Source organism: Ictalurus furcatus, chromosome 2 (assembly GCF_023375685.1).
Source record: "Ictalurus furcatus strain D&B chromosome 2, Billie_1.0, whole genome shotgun sequence".
NCBI lineage: Eukaryota > Metazoa > Chordata > Actinopteri > Siluriformes > Ictaluridae > Ictalurus > Ictalurus furcatus.
Genome location: NC_071256.1, coordinates 7,728,230 through 7,754,742, shown reverse-complemented (window position 1 = coordinate 7,754,742; position 26,513 = coordinate 7,728,230). Strand labels below are relative to the sequence as shown.

Sequence of the window (26,513 nt, the reverse complement as noted above, 5' to 3'; positions counted from 1 at the left end):
TTGTCTTTTCAATGTGCTGTATGAATAAAGGTGATTTAACTTGACTTGACTACTTGGCAGAAAACCTGATGCCGTGAAACTTAACACAAGCCACTTTCCACAGTGCACCAAAGCATCATCATCTGTTTACAACACACAAAGCCAATAGCGGCTCTTGTAATGACGCTCTAATTGCATGAAGTTCAGGTGATTTTGTGAGAAGGACTGCTTTCTTGCAATGCTTCAAGACTGCTTGTTTAAGGGTTAAATTTGAAACAAAACTAATCAACTAAATGTGCTGTTCGGGCTGTTTTTCCCTCTTTCCTCGTCTTCCTTACTGTGTCGGGGAAAGTGTGCTCATGGGTCCAGTTCCTGGCAAATCTTCAACTGCTTTAGACATTTTCTTATCATTTGTCTTTTTTGTTTTGAAAGTTCTTTGGGTTTTTTTTCCCTCCATGTTTGCATGTGAGCACATGTGCTGGTAAGCGGATATAAATAGATGGATGCATGGATGCATACGTATGATGTCAGTTCTGGTTTGAAATCCTATTAAAACGTGTTAATATCTGATTTGTTTTGTCACGTGATGTTTTACTGGGAATCCGAGTGTGTCAGAGAGTTGAGAAAGTCTTAAGCTCGTCTTTATTGTCAGTAACCTTCCTGAAAAGAAAATCCCACAGCATAAATGAAACCATCTGCATTACTGTTTGAGGCTTGGACAAATATAGCAGAGAGAGAGAGAGAGAGAGAGAGAGAGAGAGAATACTTTTGATATTCTCTAGAATTTAGTAATGAATCTAATATGACTCTGTGTATGTGTGTGTAGTCTTTCTGAATCTGCCTAGTTGCGTAGGGGAGAATCCTCACGGGCTTCCACCTCTTCATTCTTCTTCTCTGAGACTTGTTCTATACCTTTCCCTTCTGCCATATGGTTTGTCAATATAGCAGAGGTACGATGTGTGTGTGAGTGTGTGTGTGTGTGTGTATGCAGTAGCGAACTGATGATGATAGCAGAGTCATCAGGTCGGCTCCTGGGGTCTGAGGAAAACCCGGCAACCATATATTACTACAACAGCCACATAATGTTGGACATTTTTTCCAGGTTGCATGTATGTTTGTGATTATATACAGGTGTGTATGTGTGTATGTCTGTGTGTTTCCTGTGTTTAAAGTGCATTAGAGCACTCTTTCTCATTATAAACTCATCGTTCTCTTTGTATGGTCATGTGGGAGCTGGTGATGAGGAAAGCAGATCATAAGAGGGTTTGTACACACGGTGCCAGTGAGCGAACTGGTCTCTTCACTGTGCTGTAAACTATTTTAACCTGTTCAGTTTTTATTTTAATCGTGAAAGATCAGTCACAACACAACCGCTTCTTCAACTCACCTTAACTCAGGAAAAATCCAGCAACCATGGAGGTGTGAACTATACATTTGCATAATCTGGAATGGAAGATTAGAAAATTGAAGCAGGTGCTTAACCCATCTCTGAATACGCATAACAGGGCTGACTCTGAACACGGCCCAGTATTACTGTGTAGGCAATGTTAAGGCTGTAAAGTAGTTTGGTTAAAGTGATATAAAGTGCATTTCCTCAGAGTTTAGCCTGATGAAATATTCCCAGCCCTGAATATCAAAAGTCAAACTTGTTAAACTTGATACATTTCTTCCTGTAACTAAAGAGAAAAAGATCTTGTAAAACCAAGAATAATGAACTTGGAATTGGAAAAATGTGTGTGTGTGTGTGTGTGTGTTGGGGGAGGCTTGTTCAGTGTGTCATTGTGAGTGTGTGTGTGTGTGTGTGTGTGTGTGTGTGGTAACAGTAAGTATTCCCTGGCCTGGCCTCACCACAGAAACACACATACAGCTGATCCTAGAGCAGTCCAAAGAAAAGTGATGCATACTGATGTGCTGTGTCTGTTCTGGGTTTTTTCTTAGTCTCTGATGTGTTTCTGATTTGTTCTGTCACGTCGTTGTTCTCATTCGACCATTTTCTCCCGCTGTTTTTCTTACTTTTCGCACTCAATGATAATTTTATCTAGCATGTCATCTAGCATGGAAGTTCATTTTTTTTTTCTGATCATAATATAATAATACTAGCTTCTTAAGAGTGTGATTTCATTTACTGCTATTCTAAAGCATATAATGATAACATACAATCGAGATAAAGAACCTAGAGTGAATCTGAGATACTCACATCACATATGTGTTGTTTATCACTTGTTTTCCATGTTTTTGCTAGGAGTGTGCTGATGCAATGATCTAACTATGTGAGAGTGAACTGTGAGTCTGAAAACTGCACGTCATCACCTCAGCTTTGAAACATGTTGGGATCTTTCATTTAACCAATGTTTAAATACACACACACACACACACACACACACACACACACACACACAAAACATGATCTAGCATACCCCAGCAACAAAATCATCACATCAAAATGATGCAGACTGTATGATCCAGTCAATTATCCAGTCAGCCAATCATGTGGCAGCAATGTAATGTATAAAATCATGCAGATCATTTTAAATCTAATATCAAAATATGTGATCTCAGTGGCTTGGCATGGACTTTGGTGCCAGATGAGCCAGTTTGAAACTGTTGAGCTCATGGGATTTTCAACACAGAATGGTTGAAAACTATAATTATATACAAATTAAAATACTGAATAGTAGGTTGTGCTACAGCAGTATCCCACCTCTGGTATCTCCTATTTATCAAGCTGTGTTGGTTAAAATGTCGCTGCAATAACAGTGTGTGTATTTTGTTAATCCAAAATACACACAAGCTATCATAATAACCATTATGCTGAAATAGTACAGTATAATGCGCTAACATAAGTACTGTATGTGGTGTACTGGTTTGAGCTCTTAAAAAGGCAGCTTAGGCCATAGCCATGGGGATTTCAAAACACAAGTTGTTTGAAATCACAAAATTACTGTTTGTTACAGCTTCTACAGCTTATATTGATTGTAATTCAAAATTCGCATAAAACAGGTAGACCTTTTATGCTGATTTGGACTTGCTGTGGGCCCAGACCTTTCTAATGGTAAAGCTTCTATAAAAATACATTTCCATTACTTCCAAAAAAAGGAAAAGCCATGGCTACCACATTTGGCTTACAGTTATAGTGGCAAACCCATAGAATAACAGTTCTGGGTGGAGACATCAACCCCCACTTTACACATCATTACACTGATGATTTAGACCCAGTAGGTTTAATGTTGGGCAGCTGCTACACGCTAAATCAAAGAGTTTGGTGGTGTTGGACCACATGCTTCCTAAAATACTCATATAAGCACATGTACATTGGATAAATGAAACATATACGGTACACACCCAGTTTAATCCGCTGTCCTGTATAGGTTATGGTGCAGGTGTGTGAGGACTGAATGCTGAATCTAGTGTTGTTCATTTGCTGGTTCTGTACTGTAAATGTAAAAATGATCTAGCAATCACTTGTAGCTTAAACAAACACATTGTCTCTGCTGGCTGTTTGTTACGTTACGGGGAGGTGAGGCGGGAGCAGGTGCAGATCAACGTCTTTATTTTGAAACTTAAATCAGGACACATTAAACGCGGTCTATACCGGACAAGATTAACGGGTTAAACATAGAACTGAAGTCAAGGCATGGAACGAGAAAAGGACACGCAAACAAGACCGCTTAGCATGCGTAGCGTATTCACCATTACATTCAGGTTCAATACTGCGCGAAGTGCACAACAACATGAGGGGTTTAAATAACAAACACAATCAAACTAAAACACAGACACCTGGAGTAAATCAAGACACACCCTCGAACATCAACCAATGCTTAAACAGGGGAAGAACCAAAACAAACAAGGTGCGTGTCTATATACAAGAGTCTCGTGCACACGCGCTCTCTAAAGCCGCTCGTGCATGTCGACGTCGCAGTGCAATCTGCCAGTGGGAGCGTAACACTGTTGGGTTTGTATTAATAAATCTTTTGTAAGACTGAGATCTATATGAGTGGACAATGTTCTTGAATGATTATTTATTTGTTTGTTTATTTATTTATTTATTTGTGTGTTTGTTTGTTTGTTTGTTTGTTTGTTGAGGATTCTCCTCCAGTGGGGAACGCTAAGTCTAAAAGCAAGAATCATCCTAAAACTCCATGCAAACCCTTTTTCTCTATCAGGGGTGTTACTGGAGTAAAAAGAAGAAGATTTAAAAAATAGTTTATGAAAGCACCCTTGCAATCATATTGTGTGTCTGCATGTGTATAAAATGGCAGGAAGTGCAAGCATGGAGTCTCTTAAGGCCCAGTACTGTGTATCTCTTTTATTTCCTGGGTACTGTTTTAAATGATTCCATTTGGGGTGGCACAGTGTTACAGTGGCTAGCATTTCCACCTCACAGCTCCAGCTCCAGGTCGTGGAGTCCATCCAGAGTTCGAGTCACTGTTTCTCCCAATGTTCGCATGGGTTTCTTCTGGGTCTCCAGTTTCCTCTCACTGTCCAAAAAAATGCACCATGCTAAATTATCCCTAGGTGTGAATGAGTGTATACACCAATCCAGGGTGAATTCTTCCAGCTTGCACACAGTGTTCTCTGGATAGACTCTGAACCCACCACAACCCTGACCAGGGTAAAGCGGTTACTGAAGATGAAGGAATTACCTTAATATATATCCAATTAGTTGTCACCTATTGATGTTTTGAGGTGTGAATTTAGATGACACTGTGACCTCAACCCTTACCTTAGGAACGCTTTAAAGTCCCCATGAAATCAAAATTGAAGTTTTGTAGCTTTTAGTATGAATATATCAGCCTTAAGGTTATCTATAAGCTAGTGTGCTCCAAAACAATGACAACATTCACATTTAGAAGATATATGCATTCAAAATGTCTCTCTCTACCACCAATCAACATGTTTGATGACATCATTCTGCATTTCAGCCTCTCATCAGATTTTCTGTCCAATCAAATGCTCTCTAGACTCTGAAGTATCCTGCCCCCACCGTTATAAAGATTCATGGTACTAACTGTCAAGTCCGACTTAGCCCAGGTAATCCAAACACTTTTGGCTATTTAAAGGAGCCACTCGATATGTCCCGTCTTGACTTCCTGTTTCAGTGGAAATTATGTCAGTACATCGAATAACGCTGTGTATTTCCAGGCATGTGGGACTTTAAGAGGTATCTTAACGTATCATACAGGATACAGGGAATCATAGGCCTGACCAGAGATGGATACAAACTATAGATATATATATATATATATATATAAAAAAAAACTACAGGCTGAGCCAGTTTTAAATATATTTTTTCAAGATTGGATAATGATTGCATTTTATCCAGCTGATTATTTAGTTAGCACTTCTAGGTTACAGGGTTTACTACATAGCTAGTGTAATGTTGTTAACCTGATTAATGTTTCAGAAATAAAACCTACAAGTGTCACTCAACCTAAACAAGTAACAAGTGTTATTTGTTGTTATCGTTGGATAACAGTTTTCCTACTGCCCCCAGGTGGGCGTGGATGACGCCATTATCTACATGCCGCAGAGGGTCTATTCACGTCTGGACAAAGCCGGCAGTACTGTGAGAGTCATGTTTTTTGACTTCTCCACTGCTTTCAACACCATTCAACCTGCACTACTAGGAAGGAAACTGGAAGTAATGCAGGTTGATACCCCCATGAGCTTTGTGTGGCTGAGGAACTGTGTCCCAGCGGGTGGTTAGCAACACAGGTACTCCTCAAGGAACTGTCCTATCTCTGTTTCTTTTCACCCTTTACACTTCAGACTCTAAGTACAACAGAAGTTATGCCACCTGCAGAAGTTTTCAGGTGAGTCTGTTGTTGTGGGCTGTGTTGAGGAGGGACACGAGACTGAGTATTTGTTTTTGAGACATTGAGACAATTGACACTAGACAAAGGACACTAGTCAACTGCTTCGTGTAGTGGAGTGGAGCTACAACTACCTACAACTACCTACAACTACCTACAACTCAATGTCTCAAAAACAAAGGAACTAGTAATTGATTTCAGTAGAAAAGAGGACCAACCCTCCCCTGTCTGCATACATGGCTATAACGTGGAGATTGTGGACTCCTATAAATACCTGGGAGTTCACATGGATGACAGACTTGACTGGACCAGCAACACAGAGGAAGGGACAGAGCTGACTGTACTTCTTGCGAAGACTCAGGTCCTCCAATGTGTGTAACAAGATGCTTCACATGTTCTATCAGTCTGTTGTTGGCAGCTCCTTGTTCTATGCTGTGGTGTGCTGGGGCACTGAGGCTAAAGCTAAAGAGACCAAACGGCTGAATAAGCTAATCAAGAAGTCAGGCTCGCTCATAGTGGTCTTGGACCCATAGATGTGGCTGTTGAGAGGAGATTAATGTCCAAACTACGGACTATCAACACTTCTCACCCCCTAAGTGACACGCTTGCTGGAATGAGGCGCACCTTCAGCTGTAGGCTGATTCCACATCGATGCAATGAGGAGCGCTACAGGAGGTCATTTCTCATCTGCCATAAGACTGTACAATGCGTCCCCCATGTGTAGGGGCACCTTTAACTTTTTGGAGAACGTGCTGATAAACTAGGCAAATACCTGCTGTCCACACCCTCAAATCTTACACACATATTTATATTTACTGTTTTATATTCCATGTATATTGTGTATGTTGTGAATTGTATATATTGTGTAATTACTTCTGATGTCTTGTATTTGTTATATTATATGTGGTACATTTATGGATTGTACAGCCTTAATGTCTTGCTGCTCATGCACACTAATTTCCCCACCGGGGATAAATAAAATACCTACATTCATACCTACATACATATATACAGTATCTCACAAAAGTGAGTACACCCCTCACATTTTTGTAAATATTTGATTATATCTTTTCATGTGACAACACTGAAGAAATGACACTTTGCTACAATGTAAAGTAGTGAGTGTACAGCTTGTGTAACAGTGTAAATTTTCTGTCCCCTCAAAATAACTCAACACACAGCCATTAATGTCTAAACCGCTGGCAACAAAAGTGAGTACACCCCTAAGTGAAAATGTCCAAATTGGACCCAATTAGTCATTTCCCCTCCCCGGTGTCATGTGACTTGTTAGTGTTACAAGGTCTCAGGTGTGAATGGGGAGCAGGTGTGTTAAATTTGGTGTCATTGCTCTCACACTCCCTCATACCGGTCACTGGAAGGTCAACATGTCACCTCATGGCAAAGAACTCTCTGAGGGTCTGAAAAAAAGAATTGTTGCTCTACATAAACATACATTGTCTACATACATTGTTGCCTAGGCTATAAGAAGATTGCCAAGACCGTAACACTGAGCTGCAGCACGGTGGCCAAGACCATACAGCGGTTTAACAGGACAGGTTCCACTCAATAAGCACCCTATTTTTTTTTAGTTCAAACTTTATTATAGATTTTTTATTTTATGACTGCTACATTATCAAGTCAGACCCAAAGAGACACTTTTCAGACAAAAACACAATGACGGCTACTGGATTTTGCTGCAAAAATAAGAAGCGAGTGCAACAGTCAAAGTCTCCAGAAGAACCGTGGCTGGTTCTGCAAGATGCTCAATAAAACTGCAATAATTGCACTAATTAAAAAAAAATTGTCACACCAAATATTGCCTTTGTTTCATTTACTACTGTTTATTGCTCTCTTTACAGTATTTTTTTAAAATGTAGAAACATGTAATTTCATTATTTTTGAAGGCATCCTTGCTCTACAGCATTTCTTTGCATGTGCCTATAACTTTTACACAGTACTATACATAAATACGTAAATACAATAAATAACTGCCTGGTAATGATATCAATGACAACAAAAATAAGGAACATTGTATTAATGTCTGTTTTGAGCTAGTTTTTTCCCCCTCTAACAAGCTAGCCAGCCTTATAAAAGAACTGGCTCCAAACCTGGTGTAAAAGTTCCAGCTGGAAACCTACATGTATGTAGAATTGGAGAAAGTCCCACTGCATCTCATTATGCAATATCAATCATGTCTTGATTTGAAGTCTATAGATAGGAAATGATGTCAGTAACACCACCTCTTCTCCTGCCATTAAAACCAGAATCCTCCCTTTAGGGATTTTGAGTGAAAAGCGTTGCTTAAACAGCAGTATGACTCCAAAACGAGACTCGTGTAGGTACTTGTCCTTTACCTAGCATTTTATCAAGGTAATTTATGATATTTTGAACTTCAGGAAAAATGAACCATCTTAATGAGTCTGATTCAAGAATTGCTGAACCACCTTGACCTGCTGCTATTATGATGATGATGATGATGATGATTATTATTATTATTATTATTATTAATAATAATGATAATAATAATAATAATAATAATAATAATAATAATAATAATAATCCTCATTCACCCTCCAGAATGCTGTAGTAATGGGGCACCTGAGCTTTTTTTTGAACTGCGCTCCTGTCACTGGACAATGTTCTCTACATGACACAGTTCCTAAGAACATTCCACACACACACACACATACGGCTGAGGCGGAAAATGACAGGTCGGTCCAAAATAACTGTCGTTTTTGCACTTACCAGCACCTACCAGCCTAAACAGCAATGTTTGGCTTTCTGACCCATCTTCAAGTATTTTTGTCTCTTCTCATCTCAAAGCCATACTTAACCAAGTTACTAATTACATCATGTGAATTAAATATTGCAATGCTGAAAGTATATGTTTAGGGACATTCCTACGCAAATTGCAGCATTCTTAACTACAGCAGAAGTGAATTATTACTAGCTTTAGACATTTTTCACATTTCAGCAGAATTTGGTTACTTTTCTTTCTTTCTTTCTTTCTTTCTTTCTTTCTGTTTTTCTTTAGTCTGCCACATTTGCGTTCATTTCTGCCATGCTATATGGTGCTTTGCTGTCCACTGTGAATCTGGCTGTGGTTCTTTGTGCTTTAATCAACGTGTTATTAAAGACCTGCACTGAGATAGCATTATTTAATCGGCCTTGAAAAAGCTTCCAAAATAAACAAAACAAACCCCGCAAAAACCCCCAGGAATCTGCTCCTACATGCCAAAACAATCACTTCACTTGGTGTCTTTGCTCTTATTATCCATTAAAGCCATTAAAGCAAGCGAATACAATGTCGTATTTTAAGGTTTATGTTTTTAAATGTTTTTTGGCCAGCATCTGCCGTCACAACATGAGAGAGCCGAAGCTATGTAAGGTGTTAATTGACTTCCAGTGGGGTGTGGAGATCAAAACAGGACTCCTGTTGCCCCCTGGAATTATGGGTCAGCTTTAGCGGTTCATTGAAGAAAACCCTATATGCCGTTGGTGTGTGGTCATGAGAACAGAACAAGTACAGGGTGTAAAACACTAAATCTCTGGGATGGATAAATCATAAATTCTTAGCTAGCCTATAAGGCAAGATCAAGCCCCAGGTGAGTTACTTAGTCTAATGACAATAAGAAAATAATCAAATTCTTTGTGAGGGACAATTCTGTGTAGACATAGTCCTAACCCACCTCTGTTAATGTATTTAAAAGCCACACCTACAGCCTGAGACCAAAAGTCTGAGACCACTACTGAAAATGCTTCTATTTTTCATGCTTTTCATTTAGAACATTTAATAACTTGATCAGGAGTGACCTGAGTTACATGAATTTCAGAATTTAGTACTTAGTATGCCCCCATTTTGCTATAATGACGGCGCATTTGAGCTGCCATGAACTCCACTAGTTTGAAAAACCTGATGATTTGTGTTATATCGAATCTATTGGAGTGTCTTCTGAACATGTGCTTTAATGGAAGAGATAAGACTCAAGAAAATCTGATCATAGCACTTAACATGGTCAATATCACAAATTTGCTTACATTTAAATGGGGACCTAAAATAGTGCAGAGTCTTGAATATTAAATATGAAAGATATTGAACATTTATTTTCTTGGTTTTAAATATTTCTAAATTCTAAAAATTTCTGTTGATTTCCAATTTTAAATGAAAAAGAAGAAAAATTCCAGATTTTCACTGTGGTCTGGGACTTTTGGACCCCCCTGTATTTTTTGCACTACAGTGTATTTTGCTCAACTTCATCACCATTTGATGAAAAATGCCATCCCAGTACTAATACAAGCGATCCCCTCTCGATTGCCAGGAGATCATCCACAAACTGGTTAATGGTCTGTATAAAGTGGTGATTAAGATAATGCAAAAAAGGTCATCAGCAAACAAAGAGATATGTGTGTTCTCTTTGGCGACAATCCCATTTAATCAGAGAGAAGTCTATATGAGACTTAGATACAGAGCAAAGGAGAAAGGCCTGGCATTTCCCAAAGGCGGGTGCAATGAATTCATGCTGACACATGCTTCAGTGGGTGTGTAGTGTTGCAATGTAAACTTGCTCAAAACGGTTTATGAATCATTTCCATTTCCAACAAAAGTGGCCCAAACAGGAACCAGTGGAATCTGTGGTCCTAGTTCTAGTTAAATTTTTATCAACTTGAGACATGAATGGAACTGTTGTAGTCGTGATGAAAAGCAAAAGCGACTGCATCATCATGTCAGCTGTAAAGGTCAGCATAAAAACAAGTGAGTGGTTTAATGTTGGTTTGTCTGGATTCTACTTTCTGCAAAGAAATGTATGATGGAAATGTTCATGAGCAAATGGTTGTTAAATTTGTCTCTCAAACCAGAAAAAAAAAATTGTTCTTGCAGAAACAGTGGACAGTCCATGTTATTAAACATATCCAGAACATATTCTACAATATCCTCAATGACAAAACCCATTACAGGATTTCCTGTAAGTGAAAAGACTACTTAGATGGTCCAACTCCCTGGCCAAGTTTCCCCAATTCTGGGAAATGTTATTTAGGAAAATATTCATAGAACTGTTATTACCAGGTTGATGTTTTGAAATCCTGTAAAAAAAACAAAAAAACTACGTTATAGCTGATGGGCTGCACTGTTAACAATGAATAACAATGCAAGAAAAATCAAAGAAAAACAAGTTTTTCGGTTTATATGTAACTACATGTTACATTGCTTTCATCACTGGATTGTAGCCATGCTACACTGAAATGCACTTACTGCCCAATCACAGCCCTCAGCCGTACTCAGGGGTGTGGCTATAATCTGACAAGCATGATTTTTGAGGCAGAGTTACTCTTAAGGCTTTACTAAAAACACACTATAGGTCATGTTTAAGAGTTAAGCTGACGTTTTAATGATAAATAAATGAAGCTATTTATAACAGATCTTGAGAAGGGAAATATGGAGTGAAATATGAACGACATGGCAAAAATAATCCACACCATCTGACCAATCAGATTCGAGAATTCAGCCGTGCTGTGATATAAGCAGATATAGCAACACCTCTAATCCCTATTGCTTAGCGTAGGCTCGATTGTGTTCGATTACATGCAATTATTTTAGTATGTGTAAGTGTGTGTCTGTTCACAGTTAAATGTGTGCCGATAAGTTAAGGGCCGAATGTGGCAATAATATAAAAAGTATACTCTACACGTGATCTGTCGGCTCATGCTGTTATTTTGACATATCTACGTTTTCTGTGATGACATCACTTCACAAAGCACTGTAGTGAGAGCAGTCTTACTGAAGTGAAATGTTGAACTTGGGTGTTTACGGGCCTCTGTGGGCCCACAGCGATGGAAAACCCGTGAAGCATTCTGCAATATTCAAAATAAATGACAACATAAACATGACATGTTTTTCCAATTTTAATGGACAAACAGAAATACAGGATTTGTCTGCAGTAAAAAGTCTTGGAGGAAATTGTGCAACCTGCTCCTGTTTAAAAAGCCTATCATGGCCATGAATAAATAAATAAATAAATGACCAATAACAGTGATTTATTCACTTTAAAACCCGATTCGACACAAAAGAAGATACAATTTCACCCTGGAATTCACCCAGCTCCAATAACCTGTGCCTTTGATCATCACTCGGTCTTGCTCTCAGAAAGTTCTAGATGTGCTGAGAAGTATAGCAACTCCATGTTGCTGGAGGAGTTATGGGTTCAGGAGAAGAAAAAGTGCCCTGTCTCATTACTCTTAGCTGTTAGCTGTTAGCGTTATCCTTTGGTGCTTAAAGGGGAAAAGAGTTTTGTGTGTGAAGACAGAGATTTAGTTTGTCATGATATCCACATGATCACACACGCACACGTAGAGCAATTTAAGCTTCATCAAGCTACTCTACTTCATGCTTTTATTATCAGAGAACATTAGTGTGACTCTAATACAAGATGATTTTACAGTTAAATTCATATGTTTGCAGAGTCTGTAAAATGTTAATCATTTTTATGATCCCTGTTATTTAAAAGAAATTTTATTAACATTTTCCGAATCTAAGGCATATGTAAACTTATGACCTCAAGTGTAAGTGTGTTTTTACTCGACTTTGCTGCAGTAAGCTCCAAGCTTTTGTCTTTTGTATGCTTTGATTAGTTGCATGTTTTAATAAAAGTGCCTAATCTCTTGCTATTCTTGCTGTTTCTAGGAGAATCCACATTCATGGACGATCACGGTCCCCCTGTCCAAAAGGTAAATCTTATTATGAATCTATTTTTCCCGTATTCTCATCCCATATTCCTAAATCATCTTAACTATGTATATAATTGATTATAAATGTTATTAGTCTGTGATGGGTTGGCACCCCGTCCAGGGTGTCCACCTGCCTTGTGCACCACGTTCCCTGGGATAGGCTCCAGGCTCCCTGCGACCCTGTGTAGGATAAGTGGTACAGAAAATGGATTGATGGTATTAGTGTTTTGTATACGTTCAGAACTCCTTAATTGCTATTCATATCTTGACATATATACGCATGTTATAACAGTAGTTTACTCATTATAAACATCTGATTAAACATCTGAAGTGTAAGATTACACTCTATTTGCCCTTTTTTAAGACCCAGAGAACGTAGGTTGGGGTGTGACTGTGTAAGTAGTGACAGATTTGTATTAAATGTTTACAAGTGGGCAAAAAAAAATCTTTCTTCTTTTTTGTATTTAGAAATATATGCTTTATAGAATGTGCTATGAAATTACTGGGCAGATTATCTGACTTGAGGCCATTTCCTCACATTTTACACACACACACACACACACACACACTCATTTCCTGTAAAAGGAGGGCAGTTCTGTTTAGAGATTTCCAGGGAAAAGAGTCATAGATAAAAATGAGGGTTTTGTGATCTTCTGACTGAGAAGGAGAAGCAAATGTTCTGCCTCTTTGGCTCATTGTTAAAGGAGTCATATTATGCTTTTCAATGTTTTCCTTCTCCTTTAGTGTGTAATGTATATGTGTATTTGTACATGTATAAGATCTGCAAAGTTAAAAAGCTCATTATTAAGAAATGAGTCTATAAGCAGAAGAAGGCACAGATCAAAGTCTTTATTAAAGACAAGACACTAAACAGAAGTCAATAAACATGAAGCGTGGTCTAGACTGGAAGAGATAATCGAGGTTAAACATGAAACTATACTCGAGTCATGGAACAAGAACAACACATGAAAACACGACTGCTTAGCATATTTAAACGTATTCTCCTATACATTCAGTTATTCATTCAGTTAGTTAATACTGTGCAAAGTACACAGCAACACAAGGGCTTTAAATAACAAACATAATCAAGCTTGAACACAGACAGCTGGGACCAATAATGACACACCCTCTGACATCAACCAATACCTGAACAGGAAGAGAACAAAACCACAACAAAAGGCACGTGTCCATACGAAACAGTCCACATTACGTAATCTCGTGCACGCGCGTGCTCTGCAGCTGTCCATGCACGTCGACACCGCAGCGCCATCTACCGGCGAGATTGTGACACTCATAGTCTGCCACAAAGGAATTTATTCTATCTAACAGAGAACACTGCTCCAGACCTTTCCAAAACGCGTCATTCGAAGTCCAGATATTACTTCCGCAAAAGTCTACGTTACTATTTGAAATATTAGCATAATCCTGCCCAAAGGCAGTGAAGGCAGAGAAGGCGAGGCTTCAGTGAATAGTGTTGGTGGCATGTCGTGGAGACACTGTGTGTTTCGGTGCAAAAACAAAACCCCTTTGTTTGGCCTTCTAAAAACGGACGAAATTAGGAATCAGTGCTTACTGTTTATTTATAACGCTGTTCCTGAGCAGTACAACCCGAACGCTTGCTTGTGCACAGCGCATTTTACGGAGGACAGCTTTCTGAACCTGGGCGAGTACAACGCAGGCTACACACAAAGTCTCCTCCTGAAAAGTGGAGCGAATCCCACTTTGCTCTGACAATATTGTGCTTCTGAATCAGAACCTGCAAGTATGTTTGATTATTTTATGAAGTATCTGCTACTGACTGTCCAAATGCGGAGTTTTGTGTTGTGGCCCAGAGCTCAGTTGTAGACTTCTGCTAATGTACTAGCTAAAGTTGCTAAGTTGCCTCAGCTTTTTAAGTGTTTGTTTGTATGTTGGTGGTCTGACAGAGACACTGATTGTAGTTACTGTTTTGATTGTATCTTGAAGCGGTTTCTATCAGTCGAATCACAAGAATGTGATAACTTAGGTTTCCAAAGATATATCGCATGAGTACCTCTGTACACACAGAAGCTGTGTACACAGCATAGTTTTGCACTTAACAATGCAGTTAAGTGTTACACACTTACAAAATAAAAAAAAAAAAACCCACAGTTACAAAATACAAACTTACCACTGTGAAACATTCTGCCCATGTTTGCAAAGTTGGTTCCGCTTGATCATTCGCATTTTCTGAAACGATACGGTAAAACTTACAACATGCTGCTTAGGAGCTTAGAATTGCTTTAGAAGCTTTGGAGGATGAAGCTAACCCAAGGGGTGTTACATTTCTGACACAGACTTGAGGTTTTTGGCAAATCACAATGCCAGCTGGTCAGCTGGCCAATCAGAGCACTCTGGGCTTTTCGGAAGGAGGGGCTTTGGAGAAACCAGAACTCAGTCAGAGCGTTTCAGGCAGCCTGGAAATAGAGGAACTGCAAAAATGTACAGTATGTGACAAATAATGCTTTTTCTGAAATTAAAGCATGTTAACTTATTCTATTACAACCAATAAACAAAAAGAATGAACTTTTAAAAACATTTAAAAAGCAAAATATGACCCCTTTAAATGTTAAGCTTCTAATAATTTCCAACATGATGTTTGTATCATCTTTTTTTTCGATTCCCACCATGGCCCTGTGTGTGCAGAGTTTGCATGTTCTCCCCGTGCTGCGAGGGTTTCCTCCTGGTACTCCGGTTTCCTCCCCCAGTCCAAAGACATGCATGGTAGGCTAATTGGCATGTCTAAAGTGTCCATAGTGTATGAATGGGTGTGTGAATGTGTGTGTGTGTGCCCTGCAATGGATTGGCACCCTGTCCAGGGTGTACTCCGCCTTGTGCACGATGCTCCCTGGGATAGGCTCCAGGTTCCCCCGTGACCCTGAAGTAAGATTAAGCGGTATAGAAGATGGATGGATGGATGGATGGATGGATAACTTTATGAGTATGAAGTATAATGGGATGACTGGTTTTAATGGGTGCACATTATTTCCAAATGCCAGGTATAAAATGTTAAATAAACAAAAAAAATCAGGCTAATGTATTTAAACCTAGTACTGTGATGATATTCAAGAAAACTATAAGTCTACATTATTCATAAACTACTGAAGTGTAAAACCCTAATAAATCAATAAATCAGTTTCCGTAGCATCATAGTGATGTTCTGGGTTTCAGTCCTCTACCATCCATCTGCTTTTCTGAGAGATGGTCGAAGTATGATTTTGCATACATACTGTTCTCTCGCTCTCTCACTCTCTCTCTCTCTCTCTCTCTCTCTCTCTCTCTCTCTCTCTCTCTCAAACACACTCACTCACACAGACACACACACACAGAGTTCAGACTTTTCTGAAGTAAGCTCAGTGTTGCTTTTCTGGGCAGAAACATTGTAGTTTGATGGACAGATTGCGTGAAAAAGAGGGGATGAGAAACGGGCGAAACATGGTTTGGGTTTGATTTCTTATTAAATCATATTACATTCATGTGCCAACAAGAGTCCAGCACCAAGAAGCACTGGCAAGCTAAATACCAAATGTGTGCATTCCAAAGTGTGTGTGTGTGTGTGCGTGCGTGTGTGTGTGTGTGTGTGTGTGTGTGTGAGTTTGTGTGTGTGTGTGTGTGTGTGTGTGAGTTTGTGTGTGTGTGTGTGTGTGTGTGAGTTTGTGTGTGTGTGTGTGTGTGTGTGTGAGAGAGAGAGTTTGGATCTCTGTGAAATAGTCAGGAAAGTCAGTAAAGAAAAGTAAAGTAAAGGTTGATTGTAGATTCTAGATTAGGGCTGCAGCTAACAATTATTTTCATAATCGAATAATGGGCCGATTATTTTTTCGATCAATCAGATTTTTCTGATTTTTCTCCACAAACTGAGTGTTACAAATATAAACTTCAGATTAAGATTTTACATTAACACAACTGATATATATAAAAATTGGTTATGTATGTATTAGTTTATATTATATATAAGTATTTATGCATTATTTGTTTATGGATGCACAAAAAAAGCAGTGATAATTAAACTCCAGTCCTAAATATATAATGAAATCTCACTTTCACTGCACCTCTGTTACTGACTGCCTTTAGTCTTATTGTTGTACTTCTGTTTACTTGGATTGTATAAACATATCCACAATGCTAAACAGTGAAGAATGTGCTCGTGCATCACTGTCGTGCTTACCTGCTACACAAACGCCGCTTTGTAAAGTTTACAGGTTACAGTTTTTTTCGTGGCACTTATAAAATGGTCCCATGCCTTAGAGGAAAAAAAGTGTGAGACCCGCTGCCACGCCTGATTACGCCTCTGTCTGAAGGTGACTGAGGTCATATTGGGCATAAAAGATAACGCTGACATAACCAGTAAACTGAAGAAATGTATTTTGTTGACTCTGGGTATTCTGTTAAAGCTAGCGGCGTCACATTACGTGCATTTGACATCGTGTGTCATCTACTGGGAAACGGCTTATACTTCTGGTTAGTAAAAAAATGCTAGGGTTCCATTTGAGATGATATTACCCTTCTAAAATTCATACACTAGATGGTAGAGTACATAGTGCATAGTGTACGTGTATAGTACGCCATTTAGTACACAACTTTGGTCTGTACTCCGAAGGTTGTTTTCAGAACAGAAGTAATGTAATAAGTAAATGCACCCCGTGCTGCATGCAGACCGACTAATCGATAATGAGATTCGTTGACAACGATATTCACAGTCGATTATTATCGATTTTATTGATTGGTTGTTGCAGCTCTATTCTAGATTCTGATTGGTCAGAAGGTGTTGATTCAAGATTCTGATGAGTCAGACGCTGTCATCGACTATAATACAGATCACAGGTTGATATTAATAAATCAATCGAAAATCTATAGAAATTATCTAATCCATTCTAATACCTGTTTGTTTCTATAGTAACAGTTTATACAGGGACTGTATGGCAGATGCTCCATGTAAACGTATTAGAGCACATGTGTAATGGTTGACATAGTGAAGTTTGTTCTGAGATGTTTGTTTATCATTTTTGGAAGGAGTCTCTAGTGTCAGCGCTTTGTAACAGTCAGAAGTTTTCCGGTACGCGAAATCTCAGAGGGCTTTGTGATTTCTCGGTAATAAGCTGAATTATTCTTATTAATTTCATGACAGATGGCATACAGCTTTTACAGTGAGGGAAAGAAGTATTTGATCCCCTGCTGATTTTGTACGTTTGCCCACTGACAAAGAAATGATCAGTCTATAATTTTAATGGTAGATTTATTTGAACAGTGAGAGACAGAATAACAACAAGAAAATCCAGCAAAACGCATGTCAAAAATGTTATAAATTGATTTGCATTTTAATGAGGGAAATAAGTATTTGACCCCCTCTCAATCAGAAAGATTTCTGGCTCCCAGGTGTCTTTTATACAGGTAACGAGCTGAGATTAGGAGCACACTCTTAAAGGGAGTGCTCCTAATCTCAGCTTGTTATTTGTATAAAAGACACCTGTCCACAGAAGCAATCAATCAATCAGATTCCAAACTCTCCACCATGGCCAAGACCAAAGAGCTCTCCAAGGATGTCAGGGATAAGATTGTAGACCTACACAAGTCTGGAATGGGCTACAAAACATTGCCAAGCAGCTTGATGAGAAGGTGACAACAGTTGGTGCGATTATTCGCAAATGGAAGAAACACAAAAGAACTGTCAATCTCCCTCGGCCTGGGGCTCCATGCAAGATCTCACCTCGTGGAGTTGCAACGATCATGAGAACAGTGAGGAATCAGCCCAGAACTATACGGGAGGATCTTGTCAATGATCTCAAGGCAGCTGGGACCATAGTCACCAAGAAAACAATTGTTAACACACTACGCAGTGAAGGACTGAAATCCTGCAGCGCCCGCAAGGTCCCCCTGCTCAAGAAAGCACATATACATGCTCGTCTGAAGTTTGATAATGAACATCTGAATGATTCAGAGGACAACTGGGTGAAAGTGTGATGAGACCAAAATGGAGCTCTTTGGCATCAACTCAACTCACCGTGTTTGGAGGAGGAGGAATGCTGCCTATGACCCCAAGAACACTATCCCCACCGTCAAACATGGAGGTGGAAACATTATGCTTTGGGGATGTTTTTCTGCTAAGGGGACAGGACAACTTCACCGCATCAAAGGGACGATGGACGGGGCCATGTACCGTCAAATCTTGGGTGAGAACCTCCTTCCCTCAGCCAGGGCATTGAAAATGGGTCGTGGATGGGTATTCCAGCATGACAGTGACCCAAAACACACGGCCAAGGCAACAAAGGAGTGGCTCAAGAAGAAGCACATTAAGGTCCTGGAGTGGCCTAGCCAGTCTCCAGACCTTAATCCCATAGAAAATCTGTGGAGGGAGCTGAAGGTTCGAGTTGCCAAACGTCAGCCTCGAAACCTTAATGACTTGGAGAAGATCTGCAAAGAGGAGTGGGACAAAATCCCTCCTGAGATGTGTGCAAACCTGGTGGCCAACTACAAGAAACGTCTGACCTCTGTGATTGCCAACAAGGGTTTTGCCACCAAGTACTAAGTCATGTTTTGCAGAGGGGTCAAATACATATTTCCCTCATTAAAATGCAAATCAATTTATAACATTTTTGACATGCATTTATCTGGATTTTCTTGTTTTATTCTGTCTCTCACTGTTCAAATAAATCTACCATTAAAATTATAGACTGATCATTTCTTTGTCAGTGGGCAAACGTACAAAATCAGCAGGGGATCAAACACTTTTTTCCCTCACTGTATAACGTAAGAGGGAGCAGCAGTTAATTTGATTTTCATGGAAGTCCCACAGCAAGTGTACCCTAACTAACAAATAAAAGGAATTGGGTTCTTTAATTAATAAGAAATGTACATTTTGGCAAATTGCCATGGCATGCTGTTATAAGGAAATAATCAACCAGCACACACTGTTGTGTTTTATTCCTTACATTAAAAAATGTTTTTTATTATTTAATACATTTGGGGGAATTAATTTGTGTATTTGGCTGGTGCAAACTTTTTAGACCCATTTTATTTATTTTTTTAATACAAGAGAACTGAAAGTTGTTTTTGTGCCTCTTATTGTTTTCTAATACATTTTGTAGCCATGTCCACCATTTTACGCTGACAAATAAAATCAATAAGCTTCAAAACTAATTTTTGGGCAGCTTTGGATGAGCATTTTTTGGTTTGAAAGCTTTCTCCAAAATAGATTTTTTTTGGCTTATGTTTTGCTCAATACATGACTCAAGCCCAGATCTAGCAGTGGTTTAAACTGAAAGGTGTTGTTTACCTTTAATTTGATCTAATCACACATGCTTGGGCTTTGATATGTCATCCAGGCCTGTATTCAAGCAGGAATAATAACAGGGCAGTGCTGATCAGACAGGGTCAGACTAAACCGCTTCAGACAGGAATGGCCCAGAAAACTGCACTGTAGGAACCCCTCGGCATGAATGTTTACAGTGTTGTCTTTCATGGATATTTTTAACTAAGGTTTCTGTTTTTTAAGTGCCACAAAAATGCATATTTCAGAATATGACAATATAATACAAACTGTGGCAAATTCTGACACAATGCACTGTTCTGAGCTATTGTATATGCCATCAGAAGCAGCTGATATGGGGTTAAAAGCTTGAAAGTGTAAAAAGTTTTACACTTTTGTAGAGAATGTTTTATTTGTCCTGTTTTTCAGTCTTGAATAATTTATTTTGATAGTTTTTATAGTTTTTATTTTAATGCAACACTGGCAGTTTAGCAAATCTAATTATTCTTAGACATATTGTGTATCATGGAAATGTATGAAGTATCATGAATCGTTACAGGTGTAATGCTTGAACGATTTGGATCAGTTTAGAGATTCAAAAGGCAACGATGGCAACGATTGGAATTGATTATTAGGGAAAAGGACAGACTGGTGTGTAAAACAATTATTAATATTACAGATATGTAAATATTTGAATAGACTAGTTAGGTGACTTTACCTCCATTTTCTCCCCAATTTGGTTTAGCTAATTCTCGCCCACTAGCTAACTTTCCCCTATCACACAACAGATACAAACCGAAGAAGGGGAAGGCTAACACGTGCTTCCTCTGAGACACGTGAACCTAGCGTCACAGGGCATTGTAACACATTCAGAGGAAAGCTCCATTTATGCTATTCCACATATGTGAGCTCATTGGCTAGTGTTGCTCTGACTGACAGGGGAGAGAGAGTATGCCCCTCCCACCCTGAGACCATGGCCAATTTTGCTTTCTTGGATTCCTGTTCACGTTTGTCATAACTGTGACATCGTCAGGATGCGAACTCACCGATCTTCCACTGATAAGGCAAGTGCTTTACTGTCGCACCACATGAGAGCCTAAAATTATTTTTAATACCTAATTGGACACTTAGGATAATTGTGCAACCCAAGGTAAAGACTGAAAGGCACATATACACTTTACATGTGCAATTTACATAGTAAAGGTACAAAAGACACATTCTATGGTATGGCCTGAGAGACGAATGGTTCACCCTGGTTGTGTTTTTAAGTAAGTGATTCCAGTAAACAAATATCCACTTAAGGCTGTTATCAACACAGCTCCCGTTACTGCAGTACTGAAATCTAGACTGCCACACACATGTGGCAGTCAGACATACCCCCCACCCCCTACAAACACACTCACAATCAAGCCAAGACCACACACACACACACACACAACCCCTAATCACATACTGTACACTGCTCAGCCTGAAGCTTGAAACTGGACAATACTTTTGTTGTTTGTGTTTACTCTCGCATTGTGAATGTCCTCCTCAGCGCATCCTGCATTTAGAAAATAAATAAATACATTACAAAATGAGGGTTAATGAGTCACAGTTGCAGGAGAACCTGCTCCTGTCTTACACATTCCTTGACCGACAAGTATGCAGATGTTTACAGACTTAACAAGATCCACTCTTTGCAACAGGACAGGCTTACAGGTTACAAGCCACACACACACACACACACACACACACACACACAAATTTCACACATCCATAATTTCTATTCGGTGTAAAGCGTGTAAATTCCACGAGCTCTCTGCTATAAATAGAAACACTTTTTGGCTTTAAGCTTACGTCAAAACTAACAAGTGCCATAAAAGTGGCGTAAAAAAGTGAAATTAGATGTTTGATGCTTAATCTGTCTGAGACGGTTAAATGTGGTGGAAGGAAAGAGGAGCCCAGAGGCATTTCTAGGATTTCAAAGCATCTGAGACTCTAAATAAAAATATGAGGGTTTATTAAATCCTCTTTTTAGAGAGACTACATTTCTGCGAATCCCCCCCTCCCTCCCCCCCATAATATTCAGATTTCTGTAGACTGTTTTTATTTCTTTAGATGGGGCAGGCCAAAACTCTTCAGAAAGCGCCATCTCAGGACTCCCTGTCAATTTTACTAAAGATATAATGAATGTTTACACTGTTGTGTTTGTGTTGTGGAGTTACTCTTACCACCTTGAAGTGGATGTTCTATAACCACATGTCCGAAGTGTTTTATTCCCCTTATACCATTTTTATTTATTAAAGTATGATACAATGTATGATTTTCAGTTTATAGTTACATTTAATCATAATGATAATGAGTCTTTATCAGTCACATAGACATTACAGCACAGTGAAATTCTTTTCTTCGCATGTCAGGAAGTTGGGGTCAGCACAGGGTCAAACATGATACAGTGCCCCTGAAGCAGAGAGAGAGGGTTAAGGGCCTTGCTCAAGGGCCCAACAGTGGCAGCTTGGCAGTGCTGGGGCTTGAACCCCCGACCTTCCGATCAGTAACCCAGAGCCTTTACTGCCAAGCCACCACTGCCCCCAGAAGCCATAATCATGTGGATTGTCTGTGATACAACATAATCCTGATATCACTTATGAATAACATCTATAAACAGTCGTTCCCTCAACAGCCTCTTTTTTTTATCACACTAATTATTTTAATAGTACAAAAAATGTAGCTTGTCATGTTACCAAGAAACCTAAAAATATCCTGAGTGAGTGCTCTCCCTTGGTGGAAATCTCTGTTCAGAAAGCTTCACCATATCAACAATTATATTATTATTGTGTAGAAGAGGGTTTTCTATTGTGTGTGTTTATAGTGGTTCAAGTGAATAATATTAATTGGGGGTCCAAGCAGAAATGCTGGACTCCTATTGTTTTTCTTCTTCTTCTTCTTCTTCTTCTTCTTCTTCTTCTTCGTCTTCTTCTTTGAAAACTACTCATGTAGACCGAAACGTAAGTCATAGAACCTTGGTCAATAGATAGTACTCCCTCTCACTGCACAGGTAAGACAGATGGGCCCGATCGGACTGATGGTGGAATTACAGCGAAGCGTTTTACATTTTGGTTCATATCTCACTAACTGTAAATCATACAGTGGAAATACCCCTTTCCACTCATTTCTTGGGTTTTAAATGGTTAGGAACCATTTAGCTCCATCCACTTAGATTCTGAGCTAGTTTGCATAATATGCTAAACCTACTTTTGCAAACTAGTCCAAGACCTTTTGCCATATTGTCACAAAATTGTTGTCAAACTACTCGGCAGAGTCTGAGTCTCAGTAAACATGATATGTGTAAAGAATATGGCTGCCCCATGCCAATGAATTCAAGCGGGGTGGAGCCTAATTTATTCAGAAATCTGTAACTCATAATTGCTTGCATGTATTCACATGAAATTGTAAATGCTTGTTTATGACAAGGTTCTGAAGATCTCTGCATAATCTGGGGTATGGTCATACATAGGGGGCAGGGTTCAGTTCAAATTGCCTTTTGTTTGGAACCACGGGTCAGATCGAGCTGAAATTTGGTGTACTGCATCATGTGTAATAGTATTGGGTTATTTCAAATACATAACCCTAACCCTAACCTTTGGCTGTCAGTGGAAGGTTCTCACAAGGATGTTAAGACAAACATGTTTGTACCTGTGTGTGTGTGTGTGTGTGTGTAGTGTGCAGTGAGTAAATGTTATAGTGAACGAACTGTATTTATCAGAAAGTAAACAACTGTAACTGACGAGGCTAAAAATTGTTAGTGAGTGTAATGCATGGCAAGCTAGCTAATGCTAGTAGCATTTATACAGATTAAGGGAAATAAACCAGTATATGATCTTGAGAAAAAAGTCAGCATCATTTCATCTGTGAAATCTAGTGACTTTACATCGAGTATTTTCTATTTTTCCTTTATTTCCCACAAGAGGACTTCTAGGTGTGAACAGGAGAGTACTGTATGTCAGCTTTGCACTGCCATTTATATGGTTTTGGTTTTGTCAGATTTGCAAACCAGCTCTGCATTTCTTTCTTTTTTTTACTGCTGTTGTGCTTAATTACTGCTGATAAGAATCAGATCTTCACTAAAACTCTTCTCAGCTCCTGTGCAAAAATATCCTGGTTAGACTCTCAACATTCAGTATTGAGCCTTGATTGATTAGCACTGGCGACGCCCCTGAGAGGGAAGAGTAGGAAAGGGGAGAGGGACGTGGTTAGACTGAGAGAGGCAAAGAGAGTGAGGGAGTGGACACAACAGCTGCGTGAGGACAAGGTACCCTGTGTGTGTGTGTGTGTGTGTGTGTGTGTGTGTGTGTGTGTGTGTGGTTGCGTGTCTTAGAGATTTTCTGTAGACCTGAGCCCTATTTAATATTTTGGGAGAGTGCGCAGTCCCTCCTGACTTGTGGTATACACACACACACACACACACACACAAGAAGCCTAGTGTACAGTACCATATTATATATATACAGTTGCAGTCAAAATTATTCAACACCCATTGCAAATCAGGTTTATTGTCAGAATGTACAGACTTTCTGCTGTTTGCAATGAACAAATCAAACGAAAGCAATTGAAATAGTTCAACACAACGAATGCTTCAAGTGGTTTACCCAAATTCAACTGAAAATGCAACTTATAATGATTTCTCCAGTCTCACAATTATTCAACCCCTTCATGGCAAGCATCTTTAGTACTTAGTAGAGCACCCTTTTGCTCTTATGACCTGCTGCAAACGAGATGCATAGCTTCTGGCAGCGTGTCTGAGGAATCTTATCCCAATTCCTCTTGAGCAATTGCCTCCAGTTCAGTAATATTCTTAGGTTTGCCTGCTGCAACCGCCTTCTTCAAATCCCACCAGAGATTTTCTATGGGGTTCAAGTCAGGTGACTGTGATGGCCCTGTAGACTCTTCCAGGACTTCTGCAAACAAGCCGTGGTGGAAGCTTCATCTTCCTTACAGACAGCATGACGTTTTCTCCTAGGATTTCCTGATACTTTAATGGATCCATCTCGCCTTCCACACGCTGCAGTTTTCCAGTGCCAGAGGATGCAAAGCAGCCCCAGAGCATCACCGATTCACCACCATGCTTGACTGTGGACAGAGTGTTCTTTCTTCATTCTTCTTCCTCCAGACATGCCGCTGATCCCTCATGCCGAAAAGTTCCAGTTTTGTTTCATTGCTTCACAGAACAGAATCCCAAAACTTCTGTGGCTTATTTATATAATTCTGAGGCGACTTTTCTTGTGCTTTTGGGTCAGTAGTGGTGTACGTCTTGGAGTCCTGGCATGGAAACCTTCTGCGTTTAGTACACGCCTTACTGTGCTCACTGAGCTCACTGAAACCTCAGTGTATGTTGCCACCAATTAAGCCCTTGATTAGTTGCCTCAGATGTGCTTGAGACAACACCTGTTGTGCATATTTGTGCTGTTGTGAGGGATTCTATTCAGGGGGTTGAATAATTTTGATTGCAACTGTTTTTGTGTCTACCTACTGCTTCTATTACACCCCCTTATTTGTTTGTGTGTCTGTCTGTGTGTCTGTCTGTGTGTGTGTGTGTGTATGTGTTTGCAGGTGCCGCCATTCCCCAGTCAGGTGATCTATAATCGAGTAGGGAAGTGTGGCAGTCGCACTGTGGTGCTGCTCCTCAGGATTCTGGCTGAGAAACACCAGTTTAACCTGGTTTCCTCTGACATCCACAACAAAACCCGGCTCACCAAGCACGAGCAGGTCAGTGTGTGTACACACACACACACACACACACACACACACACACACCAACATCTACATTGCCCTCCACTAATATTGGCGCCCTTGGTAAATATGGGCAAAGAAGGTTGTGAAAAAATGGCTTTATTTTTTTTACCTTTTGATCTTTTGTTAAAACAAGATTCACGAAAATACCTGGCTCTCATGGAGATCAAACAATTGCAAACAAAACAGGTTTATAAAAAATATATCTTTGTTAAATATAGGTGTGCAACAATTATTGGCACCCTTTTAGTCAATACTTTGTGCTACCTCCCTTTGCCAAGATAACAGCTCTGAGTCTTCTCCTATAATGCCTGATGAGGTTGGAGAATACATGGCAAGGGATCTGAGATCATTTCTCCATACAGAATCTCTCCAGAGCCTTCAAATTTTGAGGTCCACGCTGGTGGACGCTCCTTCAGTTCACCCCACAGGTTTTCTATGGGTTTCAATTATATTGTGCTGTTTTCAGAAGTAGTTTGGTGTTATTGGATTTCATTTCATGTTGTGTCTGTTGTTTCTTCTTCTTTAAAAAAAAAAAAAATTGTCTGTTGTTGACGTAATGAAATACAGGTTTCAACCATAGAACATGTCTCTTGCAATAAAGCACGTCCAAGTAGTACTTTCAGAGGAGGAAAAACACACACTTTTCTTCATGGTGAAAAGAAAAAGAAAACATTCTTTCAGTCATTTTGGATGGAACTCAAGCCACTGCACCATCACAACCAACTGTGTGTGCGCTCAGTCTCTAAAGGTCTCACATGAAATGTTCTAATGAGTTAAACTCAGCTTTCTGCTGTCAGGTGGCACAAGAGAGAGAGAGAGGGAAAGAGAGAGAGAGCAAGAGAGGGAGAGGACATATTCATCAAGGAAGGAAGTGTACTCATATCCCCGAGGGTGACTGTAATGTTTGAAGTGGAAATGATACATGTACATAAATGTGTGTGGTAGCAATAGGAAAAGTAATA

At 39.5% G+C, this 26,513-nt stretch overlaps 1 protein-coding gene across 1 annotated transcript in view; it reads left to right on the top strand.

The window, feature by feature from the left end:
* usta (uronyl 2-sulfotransferase a) overlaps positions 1-26,513 on the top strand; it is a 98,846-nt gene that overhangs the window by 43,250 nt on the left and 29,083 nt on the right. The window contains exons 2-3 of the mRNA XM_053646358.1: positions 12,472-12,515; positions 25,369-25,524. Coding sequence (XP_053502333.1) covers positions 12,472-12,515; positions 25,369-25,524 — 200 coding nt within the window. The remainder of the gene's footprint in view (positions 1-12,471; positions 12,516-25,368; positions 25,525-26,513) is intronic.